Here is an 18,527-nt window from a genome sequence, read left to right on the forward strand (position 1 = left end):
TTGAGATGGTTAAATGGAACATGAGGACTTCAAGAGCAGAAATATAGAGGACATATCAAAACAAGCAAAACCGCATATTAGTGAAATTATAAGGGCAGATTGGAATTTGCATAGAAATATAGAGAAAAGTCACAAAAAAATCCTGAAAAAAGATTAACCTCTTCCAAAGTGATGGAAAGACTAGAGATTGGAAAAAGAAAGGATCTGCTCATGATCCATACATAAAAGCTTATTGATTAAATATGGTGGAGGTAGTGCCATAGTTTAGGCTTGCATGATTTCTTGAATATACTCACTAGTCTTTCTTTGGGGATACAACTCAAGATAGCAGCAGAATGAATGAATTACAGAAAATTCTGTTTACCAATTTACACAGAAATGCATCCAATTAAGTTTCTTGTGCAGCAACAGTGTCCCAAACCACACTGCCAACACATAAGGAGATTAATGGAGAGCACCCTTATTTAATGCAATTACTGAAAGCAAGTTAAATATCTTTTAAAACATAGTGATAGTATAATTTACTTTCAGTATTTACTTTTAATACTATTTGTTGGCTATAGGTCTGCCAACAAAGTTTTTTAACACATATACAGACAATAAATGCATACAATAATTCTAATATATACAATTTTCGATTTTGTGTAGAGAAGAAACAACACACCTGGTCTTGCTTCTCCAACACTTTCACAGGAAACGGTACATGATGCCAAACATAAAGGTGTAAAATGCTCTGTGATTAACGCGTACAAAAGACATGTTTTCTATTCACTCAAAAGCCATTTGTAATATACTGTAGCTCTTAGGATAACTGCAATCGATGTGTGCACTGCGGTCAATAAACATTAATGCAAAACACGTTTGTACAAAACTTTCCCAAATTCTTCAGTCTGAGGTATATGTAAATGAAGTTCATAATTTGTGTAATTAAGTTTTTGAGTAGTAAGACTACTTCTTTTTTCCACAGGGTTTGTGCGTTTATGGGTAATCAGTTTTGAGACAAAAAAAACACAACAGTGCCTCAGGTTCTGCCTGTTCTCGCATGAATACCACGAAACATTACAGAATGCATTAGTAACCTAAATTAGTTCTTGTATTTTTTTTTTCCTGTTTGCATTTTGGATAAAACTACCTGAATCTAACTTGTTAAGACACCATTTCATGTATAAGTCATCCAGAGACAAGTGAAGAAGAACACAGAGAAAGAGACCAGTTCTCGACACCAAATATCACTACATAATCATACAATGTTACCATTTAATGACTACACTTCATTTCATTTAAAACCTTCAGCTACTTCAGGGAGTCCATGATTCTATGTATACGTAATCTATTTTCCATGGCTTAGGGAGATAAAACAAGCCATCATCATATATCCTCCACCGTAGTGTAAAGCAGTGGTCCCCAACCTTTTTGCGCCAAAGACCGGATTAATGTCGGACAATATTTTCACGGACCGGCCTTTAAGGTGTGGCGGATAAATACAACAAAATAAAACGATACGACCGGCATAAAAACTGGTATTTTCTAAATATGATAACGTGAATTTTGCTAGTTTGGGGGTCTGAATTTAGCGGTAATGTAGTAGCGGCCGGAGCAGCCCCTTTAAGAAGGTAGCGGATGGAGGTAAGACCTGTGACCGAGGCATCATGACATGCATCAAGAGTCATAGACAGATGTGGCGGAGAGAATCCGGTCATTTTCCAAAATAAAACATTGTTTAGAATCAGTTCATAAATAAAATGGAAATAATGTAAGTTATGTATTCTTTCTGTACGGCCCGGTACCAATTGACACACGGACCGGTGCCCGGGGGTTGGAGACCACGGGTGTAAAGAATTCGCTTCTTTTATGCATAGAATATTTTTGATTAATCTTACATCAAAACCCAGTTCCAGTCAAGTTTCAGGACTCGAAGTGCTAATATTTATGGCCAGATTGATCAAAACGCTTTCATCTGGAGTTACAATTTGTAGATTTGAAGATACGTTGACTCCAAAATGGTACCATTCTCTACAAATTTACAATTTTTATTTTTACAAGTAGATAAAAAGAGAGAGAAGGAAATTTACACCGAGTGAACCATCGAGAAGTTGTAGCTTTAGGAATGGTCTCTATAAAATATCAGTTATTTCAAAACACATTATGAGTGGAGGTTTAATTAAAAAAATGCTTGATGTAGGCACTAGAAACCTGGACTACCTGCTACCAGTAAAATGGGTTGTTTGTCTGGATGCAGCTCCATTTGTCTTGCGATCCAGGGGCCGTCAAAATGGGCATACCACCAGCCCTTCTTCTTATTCTGGGGGTCTTTATATTGATCTGCAGGGCGGATGAAAGGAATGCGAAAGTAGCGCTGTTGCCTATTCACGGCAATCTCCTGCTGCCGGGCAGGAACTGGAGGAGCTGGGTTTTGCTGGGCTAAAATTGGAATGACATTACCAATAAATTAGAATGTGCATGCAAGCAAGACAAAGTAGAATACAATAATATAAAAAAAATCGAAGAAACTATTGGTTCTGATCTCTATTTGAAGTGTCCTTTATGAATAAAAGATTCAATAGAGAGTACTGACTAACGGCAAGCCAGTACCTGATTCAATCAGAGAAATAACATTAGCTCCAGAATATTTGATGGAAAACACAATCTGTTTGAAGTAAGAGTTCGTCTGAGAACGTGAGGATTTGCATGCTGGCAAGAGCAACAAAGGACATGTGGCTCTTACAAAGCAGTTTGTTTTATGCAGGTGAACACTTGTCACTTGTAAAAAGCAATTGTCAAAAAAAAAAAAAACAGGGCATGGCAATCGTTCCTTTTTAGATGAAATATCACAAAGAATTTTAATTCCCTGGAAACACCAATGCATTCCATGAGAATTGCTTTAGCTGTGTGCTCAAGCACATCAGAAAAGCTCATCAAGAGAGAAGAGGCTCATTAAAACATGGAGGGAATAAGAGAACAATCTTGCTCATCTGTGAAGCACATGCACAATACATACAGTACAATCTGAGAAACTCTCAAAGAGTAAACAGCACAACACTACAATTCTGGGAATCTTGACGTGCATGCCTTATCCACTGTGTAGAGACGGTGTGCGGCAAATTTATTGTACCATAGTCCGTGACTGATTTGGGGGCTCTCTGCTCAGTCTCAGTGTTGCGTTTCTTGTTCTTTGACTTCCAGGCATGGTAGACCTTTAAACGACGATGAAACTCCTCTCTGCATGCTGCCAGGAGTTCTATATCTGCAAAAGTGTGGCATTTGGTTAAACAGAATGGCATCTTACTTACTGTTTTACTTCCATGTGCACTTTGTCAATTAAGACCAAAGCATTATAAGTGACGATATGGTTTAAGTGAGTACCGGTATACATTTTCTACCAATCTCACAGCATACCAAAACATATTTTTGAACTCTGCTGGCAGTAAATTATTAGAGAAGCGATCAAAAAATGGTTCTCTCTCTATTACCACAAGAGGTGTTGATAGCATCTCGAAGCTCTGCATATTTCCATTTGCTCAGGTCATACTTCTTCACCCCAACGGCTGCTTTGCTGGCTTGTACTTGTGGACCCCTGAAATCACAAAAGCAAATGAGCTGCTGTTTTCACAGTAAGTGTCCAAAAAAAAAAAATTTAATTAATGAAAAAAATAAAGAAATAAAAAAAAAATATATATATATATGAGAGAGAGAGAGAGAGAGAGAGAGAGAGAGAGATAGAGAGAGAGAGAGAGAGAGAGAGATAGAGAGAGAGAGAGAGAGAGAGAGAGAGAGAGAGAGAGAGAGAGATCTGATAAATTAGGTTGTGGGTGAAAAAGCCTCAATTTTAAAACTTCATAATCAAATTCCCATTTACAGTCTTTAGTAATTACAGACCAAATCAAGGTGGCTCTGGAAAATGCAGGGCATGCCTTGCAATTGTGAGCTAGTTCAGGCAGTGGAAGCGCTAGTGGAAGGAACGCATAAAAAGCTAAAAGAACAAAGAGAAAGCACATAAACGTATGTGGGATTTTGCAATAAGGTGAGGATCATGCCAGTCCTTTCTGACAGCTCAAGCAGAGTCGGGATTTAGCGTATTAACTGGAGCTACTCTCAGTTCAAAACTCTCTCTCCAAAACCAGAATCTAATTTATAATACAGTTGATCTTATTATATCAGGTCCTCTGGAAGAACGGCAAACTGAGCCAGTTGGGAAAATATGTTCAACGATTCAATAAGTCATTAATAAAAAGTAAACCAGATGGGCATATAATAAAAAAGCACATGGTTGTGGTGCTCTGGTCATTTCTGAGATGGAGGTTAAACCAGAAAATTACTAAGGTTGTGCTTTTTATTAACATGCAATAACTTTGCTTTGTGATTTAAACCGATGAATAAAAAATCTTTTGGGAGATAGAAAGACACTGATTACAGTTTATAGTGTCAGTCAACATTCCTGCAGTCTGAACAGGAAACTTTGACACTTAAAGATGGGTAAAGGTAACTCGATTTATCATAATTGAATTCTTCCCACAATTTGCTTGAACCAATGCTTAAATGAACGGCTCAGTTCAGAATTTAGTAGCAACATTTTAAATAAAAGGGATTAAATGTTCTGGTATGAGTCCTTGAACTGGCAGAATAATACCAGATATAAAAAAATATATATACCATTTGTTGATTGCATTCTTTTTTATAAAAGCGTTTATTTTAAAACCAGATGCAAGTAGTAATGTGTTAGTCTGAGTTTCACTGTTTGTGTATGTAAGCTTGTTGCAGAGAAACTGACACACATCAAAATTTGTGGACACTCCTTTTGAACTTGCCGCTAGTAGCAAAGCAGCTTAGCTCAGCCTGTCCAACTGCTTAACCCACATAGGTGTCAGCAATGTCATGCACAAAAGCACATTCACAAAAAAATTTTTTGAGTGGATGACTGGGCGCCTTATGTTCCAGTTCGGGAAAAGCAGTTCCCCTGTCAGAGTCTTTAAACACAGCTGAAGTAATCGCATTGCCATGATGTCTTTACAAAGCTCAGGCTCAGAAACAAGCTGGTTTCAGTATAAAAAATCCAGCTGTGCAGTACTGTCCTTGTAGATGAATGGCTTACTGACTTATTGACAGTACATTTTATATATATAATCAATATAGTAACCCAAAAGATCAAGTTGTCAAATCTGACCGTGAATTTATTAATTTTTTTATCCTTTCTGAATAAGGAAATAAAACGAATGTAATCCTTGAAATGCTCCCCTGACCGCAATGAGAAATTGATTAATAAATAAGGAAAGTACGGCTTATGGTCTCTTCCAATTGAAAAAGCAATGAATGTCAAACCTTCACGGGAAAAAAGGGAGGAGATAAAAAGGTAAGGTATTGAAAACTAGCTTTTTCATCACTTCAATGGAAAATTTAAGAGAAAGCTGTCTGTGTTGCACGTTTAGCTTCATCTATCACGAGCTTTCACAATGAATACATGCTTCGTAGGTCCAAGCGGTAAATGTGTGGGCAACAGGCTCCCTGAGGGGGTGAGAGGGGGCACAATGTAAGTTTGAATCACAAAGCCAGTTTCCTGTCACAAAGCTGTTTACTTGGCTGCAGTTCGGATTTATTGTGCGCTATTTCACAAAAGCAGCAGGACAGCAGGCGTTTTTCATATGGAAATCTCGGTGAGAGAACAGCTGTTTGGGAGAATATTTATGGAACTAACATTACCAGACACTTGCTTCGACGGTGACAGGAACGTGCTGCTGTGTATACGCATGTGTTTGTACCTGCGTAGGCTGAGGTCCATCTGAGACTCATCCTGGATGAGTTCGGTTTCATTCTGAGCTATCCTCATGGCCAGCTCTCTATCCCTCCTTTCCTGCTCCAGTACTGCTTGCCTCTGTACCTCCTCCTCTCGCTCTACAGCCAACTGAATGTCCAGTTCCACCTGCACCAGAACACACACACACACACACACACACACACACACACACACACACACACACACACACACACACACACACACACACACACACACACACACACACACACACACACACACACACACACACACACAGCTTTTATTGAAATCATTTTCCCAAAAGAGTTTATAATGATTTCTGTTGGAGGTAAGCAATTTAATCACAGTGTGTAATGTTTGTGTTATTCAGTTATTTTTGTCCTTTTCCACAGGTGTGAATTTGTCTGTATGTTCTCCTTTTTTTTTCTTTCAAGTGCTTTTCCTGAATCTCTGTGATAACCTCTCACCAAAAGAGTGGGAGATTTGCACTGGGACCCATCAAACAGAACACAGTGCTGTAATTTAGAAGAAGAGCTTTTAAGAACAGGTGAGCATAACTGCTTCACTGGGAGCTGACCGGGGAATCAACAAGACTCAGACCTCATCTAGATTGTGAGCTTGCAAGCGTGTTTTGGATGTGCTCAGCATTTTTATCAAATCCTTTCATTCAGATTCACTGCTGGTGCCAGGAGGAAGAAGGTGTTTGACATCCATGACCATATAAGCAGCTATAGTGGTAGCTGAAAGCACCATGCAATTGCTGTGGAAGTGAACAGCATACATAACATGCTCTAAACAGCCCTTTATATAAGTGAATAGCAGAGTGACTTGCCATGGGACTTAAAATCAATGCTGAATGAAGTATAGAAGTCAATGTAGGCCAACAAAAAAAATCTATACAGTATGTAAATATGTAATACCTGTAGGATTCGCTCATCCTCTTCACGCTTCTTCCTCTCCTCCTCTTCCTGCTTCCTCTTCTGCTCAATCTCTGCTTTCCTGTGGTAAAAGAGAATAAGTAAGGATCTTAAAAAAAATATATAATAATAATCTCAGGAGGCTTTAAATTAATTCCAAGATTTGAAACTTTTCTTTTTTTTTTTACTTATATCCTGCGTTACAAAGATCACAATTCGTTTCAGTATTTTTATGCTATCCCAAAATTACATGGATAATTTAGTTTTTCTTTTTTAAATGTCATTTTTATTTTTATGTGAATTTGTTCATGTCAGGATATATAAATCATTCTTATTTCGTTTTTTATTTTATTATAATCCTGACCTGTTGAAATATCAATGTTGCTACATATACAAATTAGATTTAATTAAATTATTAGAAAATATTTATAAAAAAATAAAGAGAGAGAAAATTGTGGTTTCTTTGAAGAAAAAAAAAACCTGCAAGCAGAATCACAGATTTTACTTTCCTATACTTGGAACAGTAGTCAGGATGACAGGGTTTCTGCAGATTTCACAAAGTCAAATTTAAGACTTTTTAAGACCTTAATTAAAGAATGGAAATTAAGACGTATATAACAACATCAAAAACACTCACACTACATTTTTTTTAAGTATCGTTTGCAAAACTTGCAATCCAAGAGAGATCATGCCAATAACAGAAAGCTGACTGGCTGTTGCATGTTGGTCTCATTTGTCGTTATACGGCAAATTATATTTGAGCTAGTGAAAGAACGAACTACAACACCAATGAAAACGTACAAACAAAAACATTCTAAAGTGCATTAGAGGTAGTGTTGCATGGACATCAGATAATATTATCTTTTATAATATAATTAGATAAATTATTTAAATGTATTTATTTTTTAAAATTTTTAAGACCCTGCGGAAACCCTGGATGAAGCCAACAGAGAAAGTTGATAAATGATGATGCCAGTGCACTGCTTGAATTTATGAATTTCTCATCACCTTAATGGAATAATCAAGACATGTGACATGAAATGTGCTTTGGCAGAAGAAGATAAAAAAATAATAAAATAGAGACAGAATAGAGACTGCAGTGTAAATCTCTTGAAGCTGTAGAAGGTGTTGAAGCTGCAACAATGATGCAAGGCAAGCCAATTCTCCTTACATTCTACGGTCATCTTCCTCCTGTTTGCGTAACTGTGCCTCTTCTTCGCGTCTCTTTCGCTCCCTGTCCATTTCTTCCTGGATGTGCTTGAGCCGCTCGATCTCCTCCTCTTCTTGCTTTTTCTTCTGCATGGAGGAAAGCAGCTGCTCCGAGCACTTTACCAGATCCTCATATTCCTGTTCGATCTCTAAACGACTCATCACTGTAGTCTAAAAGATGCAGATACACAAAGACATAAAGGCTATCAGAGGGAACCCAAATACTGCAAAGAATACTCAGCATCCCTTATCAGCTTGGAGTAAGGAGATCATTTATACACTTTGGGCTCTATTTTTTTCTCTCTACTGCGAGTCATCTCCGGTTCCAATACACATTTGGCATCAGATGGGTCATTTTAAGACTGGCAAATACGTGCTTGCGTGTGTGTTTTCCCTAGGAACCCAGAAATGTTATTTTAATTATGTTTCTAATTTATAAATCACCTCTTCAGTTCAACTACATGCGTGCTTTCATGTGCCCATCTTCTCGAAGTCTAACCTATTGCAAATCAACAGGGGAAAGTAACTTCCCACTCAGACTCTTGGCTATTAATCTCTCATTTATCCCAGAATTCATACTCCCAAAAAAAAAAGAAAGAAAAAAAAAAAAGAGAGACAACTTAAGAGTTTAGCTTGCTTTCATATCCTGAAGGTCCTCATTAATCCAGTGCATCACCTTAGTACTGTCTGGGAGAGGGACAGAGAGGTACCAAAGGGAACAGATGCTGTTGTTTTATACAGAGGCAATCGAGGCAATCAAGTGGAAAAGATTCAGCTCAAGTGTCAATCAGTTATCACTGGTGGTGAGGAGGGCATAGTCTCTAAAAACCCACTGCCAGGAGCACTCATTTGGCCTGAAACATGAAAGCCTTGTCCCCAGAGAGGAAGAGAGAGAAGGTTTAGAGAGCAGAAAGTCCACTCTGGCAGAAGAAAAAAAAAAAAAACTTTAGGCTTTGGAGTGTGCAAAGACTGCTAATGGAGAGGAGATACAAAAGGAACCTCCCATGTTATTTATTTTATTTAACACTTCAAGGTCAGTCACATTATCCTAGTGTTCCATCATACTCACTAGAACAAGTCACACACAGATTTGCTCCCAAGTACATTGTGTTGTGTTATGCTTAGCCATGAAATGCAAAAAGCAACACAAGTCTGAAAAACATCCAGTCATCTGCTCTTATGGCAGATTGTGCTATATTTTACATTAGTTTGCTGTTTTTAAGCTTTTAGTTGCACTCGTCCAAGCAATTCTACATTGTGTTGTAAAATAATACGTGCACAAAGATAAGAAGATTGCAGTAGAAGCTTAAGACAACAGTCCAAGCATAGCATCTTTAGTTTATCTTCACCAGTCCATGGACTGACCCGCGCCTGTTGTATTATGAATGGCAACCTGAAACCAAGTGTCCGAGTCATTAAAAGGCAACATGTCGCACTACAATTTGCCTTGTCCTAAATTAAAAGATTTTCCCACTCTACTAATCACCCAATGTAGTTATATTAAAGCATAATATTTAATTAACTTCACCTTAATCTTGTTCATGAGGGAGTCGATGGAGGTTGCCAGCTCTTGAATCTGCTTACTCATCTCCAGCTTGCCCTCTTTCAGACCGCTCACAGCCTCATTAAACTTTTCTATTCTCTTCTTCAGGTTCCGAACCTTTACCAGACCGTCAACACTGCAATGCAACAAAAAATCCATATCAGTCAAAAAAGAGATACGGAGCGGTACGATGGATGCAAATATACAAAATCTTTGGGTAGATTATATTTCATGATGAGTTAATGAAAGGGAAGTGGTTTGTGAAAACTGGAACCCACCGAGGCTTATGTCTCTTCTTGCACAGCCACATGCGAACTGTTTTCTGAATTTTAATGCAGGCGCTGGCCCTGTACTTGATTTTATTCTTCACTGCGGGAGAAGGTGGAAAGGACAGTAAGGATACATTTTCTCATTTAGAAGTACAATTATAGAGCAAAGGCAAGTCTTTTACTTTACAAATGCCCTGTTGAGCAAATAATGGGATGACACACACAAAAATAAATAAATAAATAAATAAATAAATAAATAAATAAATAAATAAATACAATTTCCACTGCTGTAACATTTTCACCTTCGGCTACCTAAAGCTGGCTTATATCACCAGTGGTACATTTGTATTTGAAGATTATTTTGATACAGAGAGCATTCGAGGAAAAACTCACATTTAATAACAGCCAATCCACACCACTGGACCTTTTTCCAGCGGCTGCCCACTAGCCACTTGTTGACCTGCTGGACCAGCTCTGCCAAGTGCTCTGGGTCTGACCTCATGATCTGGTCAAACTCTGCAAACTGAGATGCACAACGCATTTACCCTCGTTTTAATACTGCAGTCTCGTTTTTTTTCACAAATGCAAAAGAAATGAAGCGTTAGCTTTGACCGCACAACACCGACCGTCATTCCAGTTCTAGACTGTGGATGCTCACCTTTCCAGGGCGAAAAAACACTTTGGTCAGTCCAAACTTGTAATCATTGTCATTAAGCCCCAGTGCTTTAAAGAGAGCCTGCGGTGGACACAAGGCATGTGAAAACGGTCAGACACAGAAAGCTCTGAAGAGACAGGAAAAAAAAAGCAAATGTTGCATTAAAGAAAAAGACCTACCTTACAAAAGAGACGAGGATCGAGTCTGGCGAGCTTGCTCGGCAAGTATTTCTTGTACATATTATATAGTTCATGGAAAGGGGCTCGGGAAGGAAAACCTCCCTGCATCAGATCCAGTACTGAAACCATTCCTGGGAATAGCATAGAAAAATATGGCCATGGCAAATTATTTAAACCGGATAAATATGGCAGGTTGATTTCAAAAAAATTAATTAAACCAGCGGTTTAATATGAACGAATATGTCGTTCACAAAATGTTTCGTTTCCTACACTAAATGCTTAGTTAAAGCGAAAGTAATAATTCCACAATATAATATTTGAAAAAACCTTTCCATAAGATTGGAATAGTTAATGAGCCTTTGCATATGCTCACTGTCCTTATAGCTTGGTGGCCACACCCGTTCTCTAGAGCTACTTTGTGCAGGTCTTACGTGTGCCGGCCAACCATTATATCTTGCGAAGACAGACCAAGTGTTGCAAACGCAGGATATGACATGTGATCGAGCTCATTAACAAAGCGCTTACAGCTAAGACCACCCCAGAAGTATAATGAAAAACAATCGCTGCTCTTCACATTTAATGTGTCTACTCACTGGGCAATATATACGTTCTGAAAAAACAAGCGTTGAGATCGAAGTCCTGTGTTTGGTGACGCCGTACATTTTAAGTGAAACATTTGAAGCCACACTGGCAATATGGAGAAAAGCATGAACCTTAAAGCAAATCCAAACAAATGGATACCTGAAATGGCAAGAACACGGTGTGTGTTGCAGATGTATTTGGATACACACAAGCACTCATACCAGAACACTGCAGCTGGGACAGAATCTGTGCTCCTTCAAACTGGTGGCTGATCATCTTCAGATTAGGCTTCACACAGCGGATAAAGTTGGATCCCTTTGCAAGCAAAAAAACAAACGTACAGTTTAAATAATAAAAGGGCTTAAACATAGTGTGTGAATGGTGTGTTCTTAAAAAAACATTATTTAATGACTGAATTAAAATGAAAACAGAACTCTTCCTACTCTGGAACGAATAAGAGCAGATACTCACTGTGCTGCAAAGCTTTTCTAGTAGAAGGATCAATTGAGTCTAAAAGAATTAACAGAAAAAAAAAAAGACAAGCCTCAGCATTTTGTGACAAGTATACTATAGAAAATAGAGTTGGTCCCATGCGAACTGTAATCACTAACAAGAGCAGGCATATAAAGCATGTGGAAAACAAAAATCATGCTTGTGAGCCTACTTGTGAGAGGAAAAGAGGTAAGAATTAGATTCTAAACCAGTTAATAAGTAGGGAGGGCAAGTTCACAAGGCTTCCATAGAAGTTTATCCTACTTTCCTTTTAAAAAAAACAAAACAAAAAAAAAAAAACACCAGGGGGGAAACTTTTAGTATAAACAATTGTTTGCATTTGTAAAAGACCAAAATGCATATCTTATAGTCTTATATATGTCGATGACATACATTGTCTTTTTATTGAGCCTTTGTAAAGCATTAATTCACCTTGAACTTGTTTCCTACACTTATGAAGCTGAGTTTGCCAGCCTTCTGCTTGGAGTCCTTTGAGTTCGAGTTGTTCTCAAAGAGATCCCGAACAAACTTGTCCTTGGACTCGCACACAAGGCTCTCCAAGGACATGTGGAGGGCATCATTATTCTTCTCCACAAATCGGGTCTGTTCACACGCATACACAGTCAGCATCAGGCAAAGAATGAGGCCATACACATACATTCAATCTCAGTCCATCATAGTAGAATATCATAAAAAAATTATTATTATTATTTTTTTTTTTTTTTACATGATTTGCACCATTATAACTACCATTACAAACATTTTTATTTAGGAGGTTAGATGTAATTCTAAAAAAATCATTACGGTAATATTTCTAATATATGAAATGTGTGTGTGAGCTATAATACATCCCACATACAGTCTCATAGCACACAGCTCCTGCAAAGTGCCTGATGATGAAGCCTTCATCATCCCTTAGGTTCCTGTGGATTGTTAGTTTGGACTTCCTTGGAATCTAATACAAAAAAAATGAATTGCAATTCAAGATCCAAGGCTTCGATTTACTAATATGCAGGTAACTACATTTCACAATTATAGTCTTTATATAAGTATATATAATATATTTAGTATTAGTATTTATAATAAACAAAACAAAAAGAGCAGAGGTTAAATAACAATCAGCACACGCTGAGCATATTTCAAGAACGAAAACGGCCCACAGCTAACCGTGAGGCGGAAATGATCTTTGTGCTTGGTGTGAACAGCCTCAGCAAAGTGCTGGTCACTGGGTTGGGGAAGTCGGTTCTCCTCATCAAGGATGTCCAGAATTCCTACCAGTTTTGCCTCAATGAGGTCTACGGAGAGAAAGACAGCGTTATAAAATGCAGCTTGCAGCAGAGACAGCACACTTCATTAGCATATGATGACCCAGCTGATCAGCTATTATACAGAGCATGTCCGTCCCAAACAAATTTAATGGAATGAAGGCAAAGCTGGGGAGCGCATGGCTATATTTGGTATTCGGCACAAGGATGTCTACAGGGTGCATTATTCATCAGCAATACATGCAGGTGACTGAGAACCAGACACAGGCACATTCATGTATTTGTATGAGCAGACACCTGTGCTTAAATTAGAGCTGATTGATGAGGGGAAATAGAGTAGAGCCCCCCGTGTGTCCATTTGCAAGTCACTAGGATGTGCAATAGGCTGCATTATTAATGGAAGCATTAGCATGGACTGAGCCTTTGAATGGAAAGTGTCTGTAAGCGCTGTGCCAAGTGCCGAATCCTGTTTAGATGCAGAACTGTAATCTAGGACACAGCTGAATCCTATAAAGTGTTGAAATTAATGTTCTTATATTGGGACGAAAACTATTTTCGAATCTGTGTATCACCAGATACACCTTGCAGATAACTGTATAGCGGATTCAGTTTCTCTCTAATGTTGCCTTTACATCATATTCTTGGTGATATGTGTGGCAGCCCAGCCCTAATTGTTTTCAATAAGCCCCTGGGAAACACTGCAGCGCTGACAGTGTACCAAGAGAATAGGTTATCCTTTTCATAAAAATCTAGGAGATGCCAACTTTAGTTCCAGAGTCAGCACAAAAAGAATCGGAAACAGAACAAGACCAAATGAGTTTACAGTAAAGCAAGAAAATTGGTAAACCCGTTGACATTTTTCAAAATTTCAATACAAATATTTGGGATCCTTTTTCTCAATAAACACTTCACAAAGTATATAATCTTGTGTTTCATTTGTTTGACTTGGTTCACTTTGTCTGCCCGTTTTGGGTAATAATTATGCAGAAAAACACAGACTTCACAAACTTTCAACACCTCTGCATCTGCATATCCAAATACTTAATAAATACCTTAGTGTTTATTTGTACTTCATTCCATTCAATTTGTTCTTCATTCCATTAAAAATTTACTGAATTCACATACAAGTTACTCTAGAAAAAATGCACAACTATAATCAATAAAAAAAAAAAAAAAATCCCTGAAATATATCAAAAATTGGATTATTGACATTGAGGTTACGTTCCCAAATGTCAGATCATTCAGGCTCATACAATAATAATAAATGACGATTATGATGATGATTATTATTATTATTACTATTACTTAGAGTAGGGGGAGTGGTAGCTCAGTGGTTAAGGCTCTGGGTTAATTATCGAAAGGTTGTGGGGTTCAAGCCCCGGTATCTCAAAGCTGCCACTCTTGGGCCCTTGAGCAAGGCCCTTAACCCTCTGTGCTCCAAGGGGGGCCGCATCATGGCTGACCCCAGGTTTCAAACAAGCTGAGATATGCGAAGAAAAGGATTTCACTGTGCTGTAATGTATATGTGACTATAAAGTCTATTCTAGGGCTGTACCCACAACTGATCAACAACTGAATCTGGCTGTGACACTCCACAACTTACATGATTTTCACATTATCCAGCAAATACAGGTTGTTTTTTTTTTGACTTAACTTAGGAACTGTATATGTCAAGGAATACTCACCTATGCAGTCCTGATTATCAACATAATGAACTTCATTCACTCCCAAACCCTCTTTCTGATACAGTTCTTGTTCCTTAAAAAGAAGAACAATGGGGCAGCAATTTTTACAAACCATGGAACAAGTGGAACTTTAATACACAAAAAAAAAGAAAAAGAAATATATTGTACAAACAAAGGTGTTCAAGAACATATTCAACAGGAAACATTGCACGTGTTGTCATAATCCTATCCTAATTAACCGGAACAGTTCATTCCATACTAAAGACATTAGTAACATGCTGAAACTCACCTCTTTCAGTATGCGCTCATTGAAAAACTGCTGCAACTTTTCATTACAGTAGTTGATGCAGAACTGCTCAAAGCTATTATGCTCAAAATACTCTAGAAGTAAACAGAATCAAATATGGAATGATTTAATAATTAATATTACCTAAAACCATCTCATACAACAGAATGATAATATCAATAATATGCTGGGCGAATGTAACGCAGTTTATTCAAACTCCTTTTATTTTTTTAATGAGAATGAAACAATTAAAAAACTAAAACTCAAAAGCCTTTAAAAAGAAGAAGCTCTTACTTAATATTTCAGAATAAATTGTAAACAAATACTTCCTAATGCTAAAAATTAGTTGCCTTTAACACAAAATGGCATACAGTTCAGTAAGAAGTGCATGTTACTTAAAGAAACACAGCCAAAATTTTGACAAGCACCATTGCTGCTGCACACACTCACCGAATCCAGCAATGTCTAGCACTCCAATGAAGTTTGAGGAGGTCTCGAAGGGGAAGCACCGGTTGACCCGTGTGACCACATGATCGAAGAGGCGGCTGTAAATGGCCTTGGCTAGTGCATCGCGCGCATTGTTGGCCTGCTCCACCTTCAGCGGCACCCTGGAGAACAGCAAAGTGGGCCAGAAGGAGTCAAAAACTGGGCCAGAACTCTTGTTAATGTAAACTCATCAATATATGTCACTTCAGTTTTATTTCAAACCCGTCTCAAAAGCTGTCAGCCATTTATTCCTTAAAGGCGTTCTAGCAATGCTGAAACGATTATAATTCCAAAAAGTGAAGGACAAATAACACAAAAGCCTAAAGCATGGAATAAAATAATTTATAACTAACACAATTAGGAACTGACAACAAAAAAAAAAAAAAGGGGGGGGGGGGGGGCAATAAGAATGCATTTGAACTATTTACTCTATCGTGTAGAAGTTTTAAGAGAGTGTAGGAACTGTAATTGGGGAAAGTTTTTTTCTTTTTAAATATACCTACTGCTTTCAGTAAATAAACAAGTCGTTCTAATGAAGCGTCTCACCAAAAGGGCTCACAACTGGAGTATTAGAGAATAGCATTATACAATATTTAAATCAACTCGTCAAATTGCTGTGCTCAGGCCTGAGGCAAATCACAGGCATGCCGATATACAGTATAAATCGCACTCTTGCTCGTGTGATAATGCGTAATTGATGTAAAAGGGAAATTAGCCCTTATATGGTTATAATTGAAGCATTTGCATGAGTTTATGTTTACTGTGAAATGTTTTCCAACAGTAACTTTTAAATGTTCGCATATTTTCTTCACCTTTATTTTTATCAAGAATATTTTTTGCTTCAAATCTTCTGCGTAATCTCGCTGCATACACGAGGCGTTGTGGTAAATGATTATTTTAGCTTATAGGTTAAAAAGCCATTACTGGTTTAATCAAATCAAATGACTATTTGTTTAGTTTCATCTCCTTGTATTTAATGCAGCATGATTACTACGCTGATTTTATGAAATCCATTTCAATATACAGTGAGGAAAATAAGTATTTGAACACCCTGCTATTTTGCAAGTTCTCCCACTTAGAAATCATGGAGGGGTCTGAAATTGTCATCGTAGGTGCATGTCCACTGTGAGAGACATAATCTAAAAAAAAAAAATTCAGAAATCACAATATATGATTTTTTTTAACTATTTATTTGTATGATACAGGTGCAAATAAGTATTTGAACACCTGTCTATCAGCTAGAATTCTGACCCTCAAAGACCTGTTAGTCTGCCTTTATTAGTCTGCCGTTAGTCTGATCTCATAACGCACAGCACTATGTTAAACTGTTCCAGTTCTACTAACATGAGAGAAGGAGATAAAAGTAAAAAGAAGGTTTCACCATATGGCCAAGTGATGATAATATTTAAATTCAAGGCAAGGACTTTATTTCGGCTAGAAAACGGCTCACGCCATTCTCCACAGAAATACAACATGGCTGTGTATTTGTCCTCAGCTAAATAAGGAAATATGATACATGTTTGTGAAACCCTAGACCTTCTTACAAACACCTTCTCATAACATCTGTTTTCATTTAAATATTAATCAGTCCAGCTCTAGCACATCATTCAAACTTTCAAATTTTTTTTATTTAAACAGCCTCCATACCACACTCTGTAAAGCAGGAAGTAAAGTTTAGAATACGTTCTGGATCTACAACAAAAGAGCTGTAAAGGGATTTATGCTTAAAACCATTCTTACACTTATGACTCTTCTTTTTTAATTCATCTCGCAACACAAGACAATAAATGCCAACTAGATTGGTACAGTGCCTTAGAAAAGATGGCTTCTCGTAGGAACTGCACCTTTCGTCCGAAGAGGCCGACAATGTTTTTTCTTGTTGAAACTCCCGCTCAGAACAATTACAGTGTGAGGATTTAATAAGAAGATGCAGATCACAATGAACTGATAAAAGATAATGCTAGAGGACATTCACATCACAGGGGAGCAAGCTGTGATGAATATGCTGCAGGAGCCTGGTAGGTTCGAGTGGCGCTCTCAGCGCAGGATACAGCACACCACTGCTCGTCATTTGAAGTACCCTAATGCGATCAGACACTTCAGAAAATCTAAACGCAAAAGCAGCCTGGTTCTGGATCTGCTGCTGAGTGACTGCATGCACAGAAAGGGCTTACTAGAATATTTAAAAATAGACACATCAGCATATGTTTCCAAGATACGACCTCAATACGAGACCAAAGATCTGCTGCATGTCATCGCACGGAAGAAAAAAAATAAATGAACACAACCTAGTTGCAGCACAGACAGAAAAATGCGGGATTCATTACAATGGGGTCTAATCAAATTTTAATGAATATAATGACATCCTGTTTGGAACCACGTGTGATATAATGTATGTTTCCTAGCAGACAAAAAAGCGAGTAATTAGCTTTTACTAAAAGGTGCATGGTGTGAGGCTTGAAAGGCAACGTGAAAACAGAACGAAGAGAAAAACGAATTAAACTATAGCCATAACGAAGTCATTATTAAGCTACTGTATTATGTATTATTGTATGAATTTATAATAATAAATGCATTAAATATATTAAATACAATATTATTTATTATAATAGAAAATATCATGTAAAAAAAAAAAATACAAAAAAAATAAATTAATAAAAAAAAAAAAACGGTCCCATGTCTCGAGTTTCCAGGTCAGGCTGATATTCTGATATGACGCCGAGTGTGTGTGTGTGTGTGTGTGTGTGTGTGTGTGTGTGTGTGTGTGTGTGTGTGTGTGTGTGTGCACGCAAAGTGACTCATACTTGATGACTGTGCCTTTTGTGCCCCCTGAAGTGGTAAGCATGACCCTAGTGGTAAGGCTGACTCTCAGGTCGTCCTGGTCCAGACCCAGGAGCTCAGCGCAGTACTGCAGAGTCTGAGTCGAGTGATTCTTCAGAACACAGCCACCTGCCAACCATCACCGAAAAAGAGCTACTCATTAATGCAGGACAGAGCTGTAATGTACAACACACTTTATTCCTTACTCAATATATAACCAGGTTAACATAACATCGCTCAATGATCAAATCTGATTGGTCAGCAGGTTTGTATACATTTTTACAGATATTCGTTTAGTTTTTCTTTTTTTTTTTTATAGTGAGTGGAAAAATAAATGAATAAATAAATAAATAATATTAATGAAAAGTGTGT

General features: G+C 37.7%; 1 protein-coding gene across 2 annotated transcripts in view; it reads right to left on the reverse strand.

Moving 5' to 3' along the window:
- myo6b (myosin VIb) overlaps positions 1-18,527 on the reverse strand; it is a 36,556-nt gene that overhangs the window by 1,522 nt on the left and 16,507 nt on the right. For both annotated transcript variants that reach the window (XM_083543610.1, XM_083543611.1), the window contains exons 12-31: positions 18,140-18,284; positions 15,300-15,457; positions 14,853-14,944; positions 14,564-14,636; positions 12,781-12,908; positions 12,473-12,568; positions 12,046-12,216; positions 11,593-11,631; positions 11,343-11,436; positions 10,540-10,670; positions 10,364-10,441; positions 10,099-10,228; positions 9,715-9,805; positions 9,422-9,572; positions 7,856-8,064; positions 6,688-6,766; positions 5,754-5,914; positions 3,471-3,574; positions 3,113-3,244; positions 2,203-2,421 (exon numbers count right to left, since the gene is read on the reverse strand). In XM_083543610.1, the coding sequence (XP_083399736.1) occupies positions 2,203-2,421; positions 3,113-3,244; positions 3,471-3,574; positions 5,754-5,914; positions 6,688-6,766; positions 7,856-8,064; positions 9,422-9,572; positions 9,715-9,805; positions 10,099-10,228; positions 10,364-10,441; positions 10,540-10,670; positions 11,343-11,436; positions 11,593-11,631; positions 12,046-12,216; positions 12,473-12,568; positions 12,781-12,908; positions 14,564-14,636; positions 14,853-14,944; positions 15,300-15,457; positions 18,140-18,284 (2,481 nt within the window). The remainder of the gene's footprint in view (positions 1-2,202; positions 2,422-3,112; positions 3,245-3,470; positions 3,575-5,753; positions 5,915-6,687; positions 6,767-7,855; positions 8,065-9,421; positions 9,573-9,714; positions 9,806-10,098; positions 10,229-10,363; positions 10,442-10,539; positions 10,671-11,342; positions 11,437-11,592; positions 11,632-12,045; positions 12,217-12,472; positions 12,569-12,780; positions 12,909-14,563; positions 14,637-14,852; positions 14,945-15,299; positions 15,458-18,139; positions 18,285-18,527) is intronic.

Source organism: Silurus aristotelis (assembly GCF_946808225.1).
Source record: "Silurus aristotelis genome assembly, chromosome: 6".
NCBI classification, from domain to species: Eukaryota; Metazoa; Chordata; class Actinopteri; order Siluriformes; family Siluridae; genus Silurus; species Silurus aristotelis.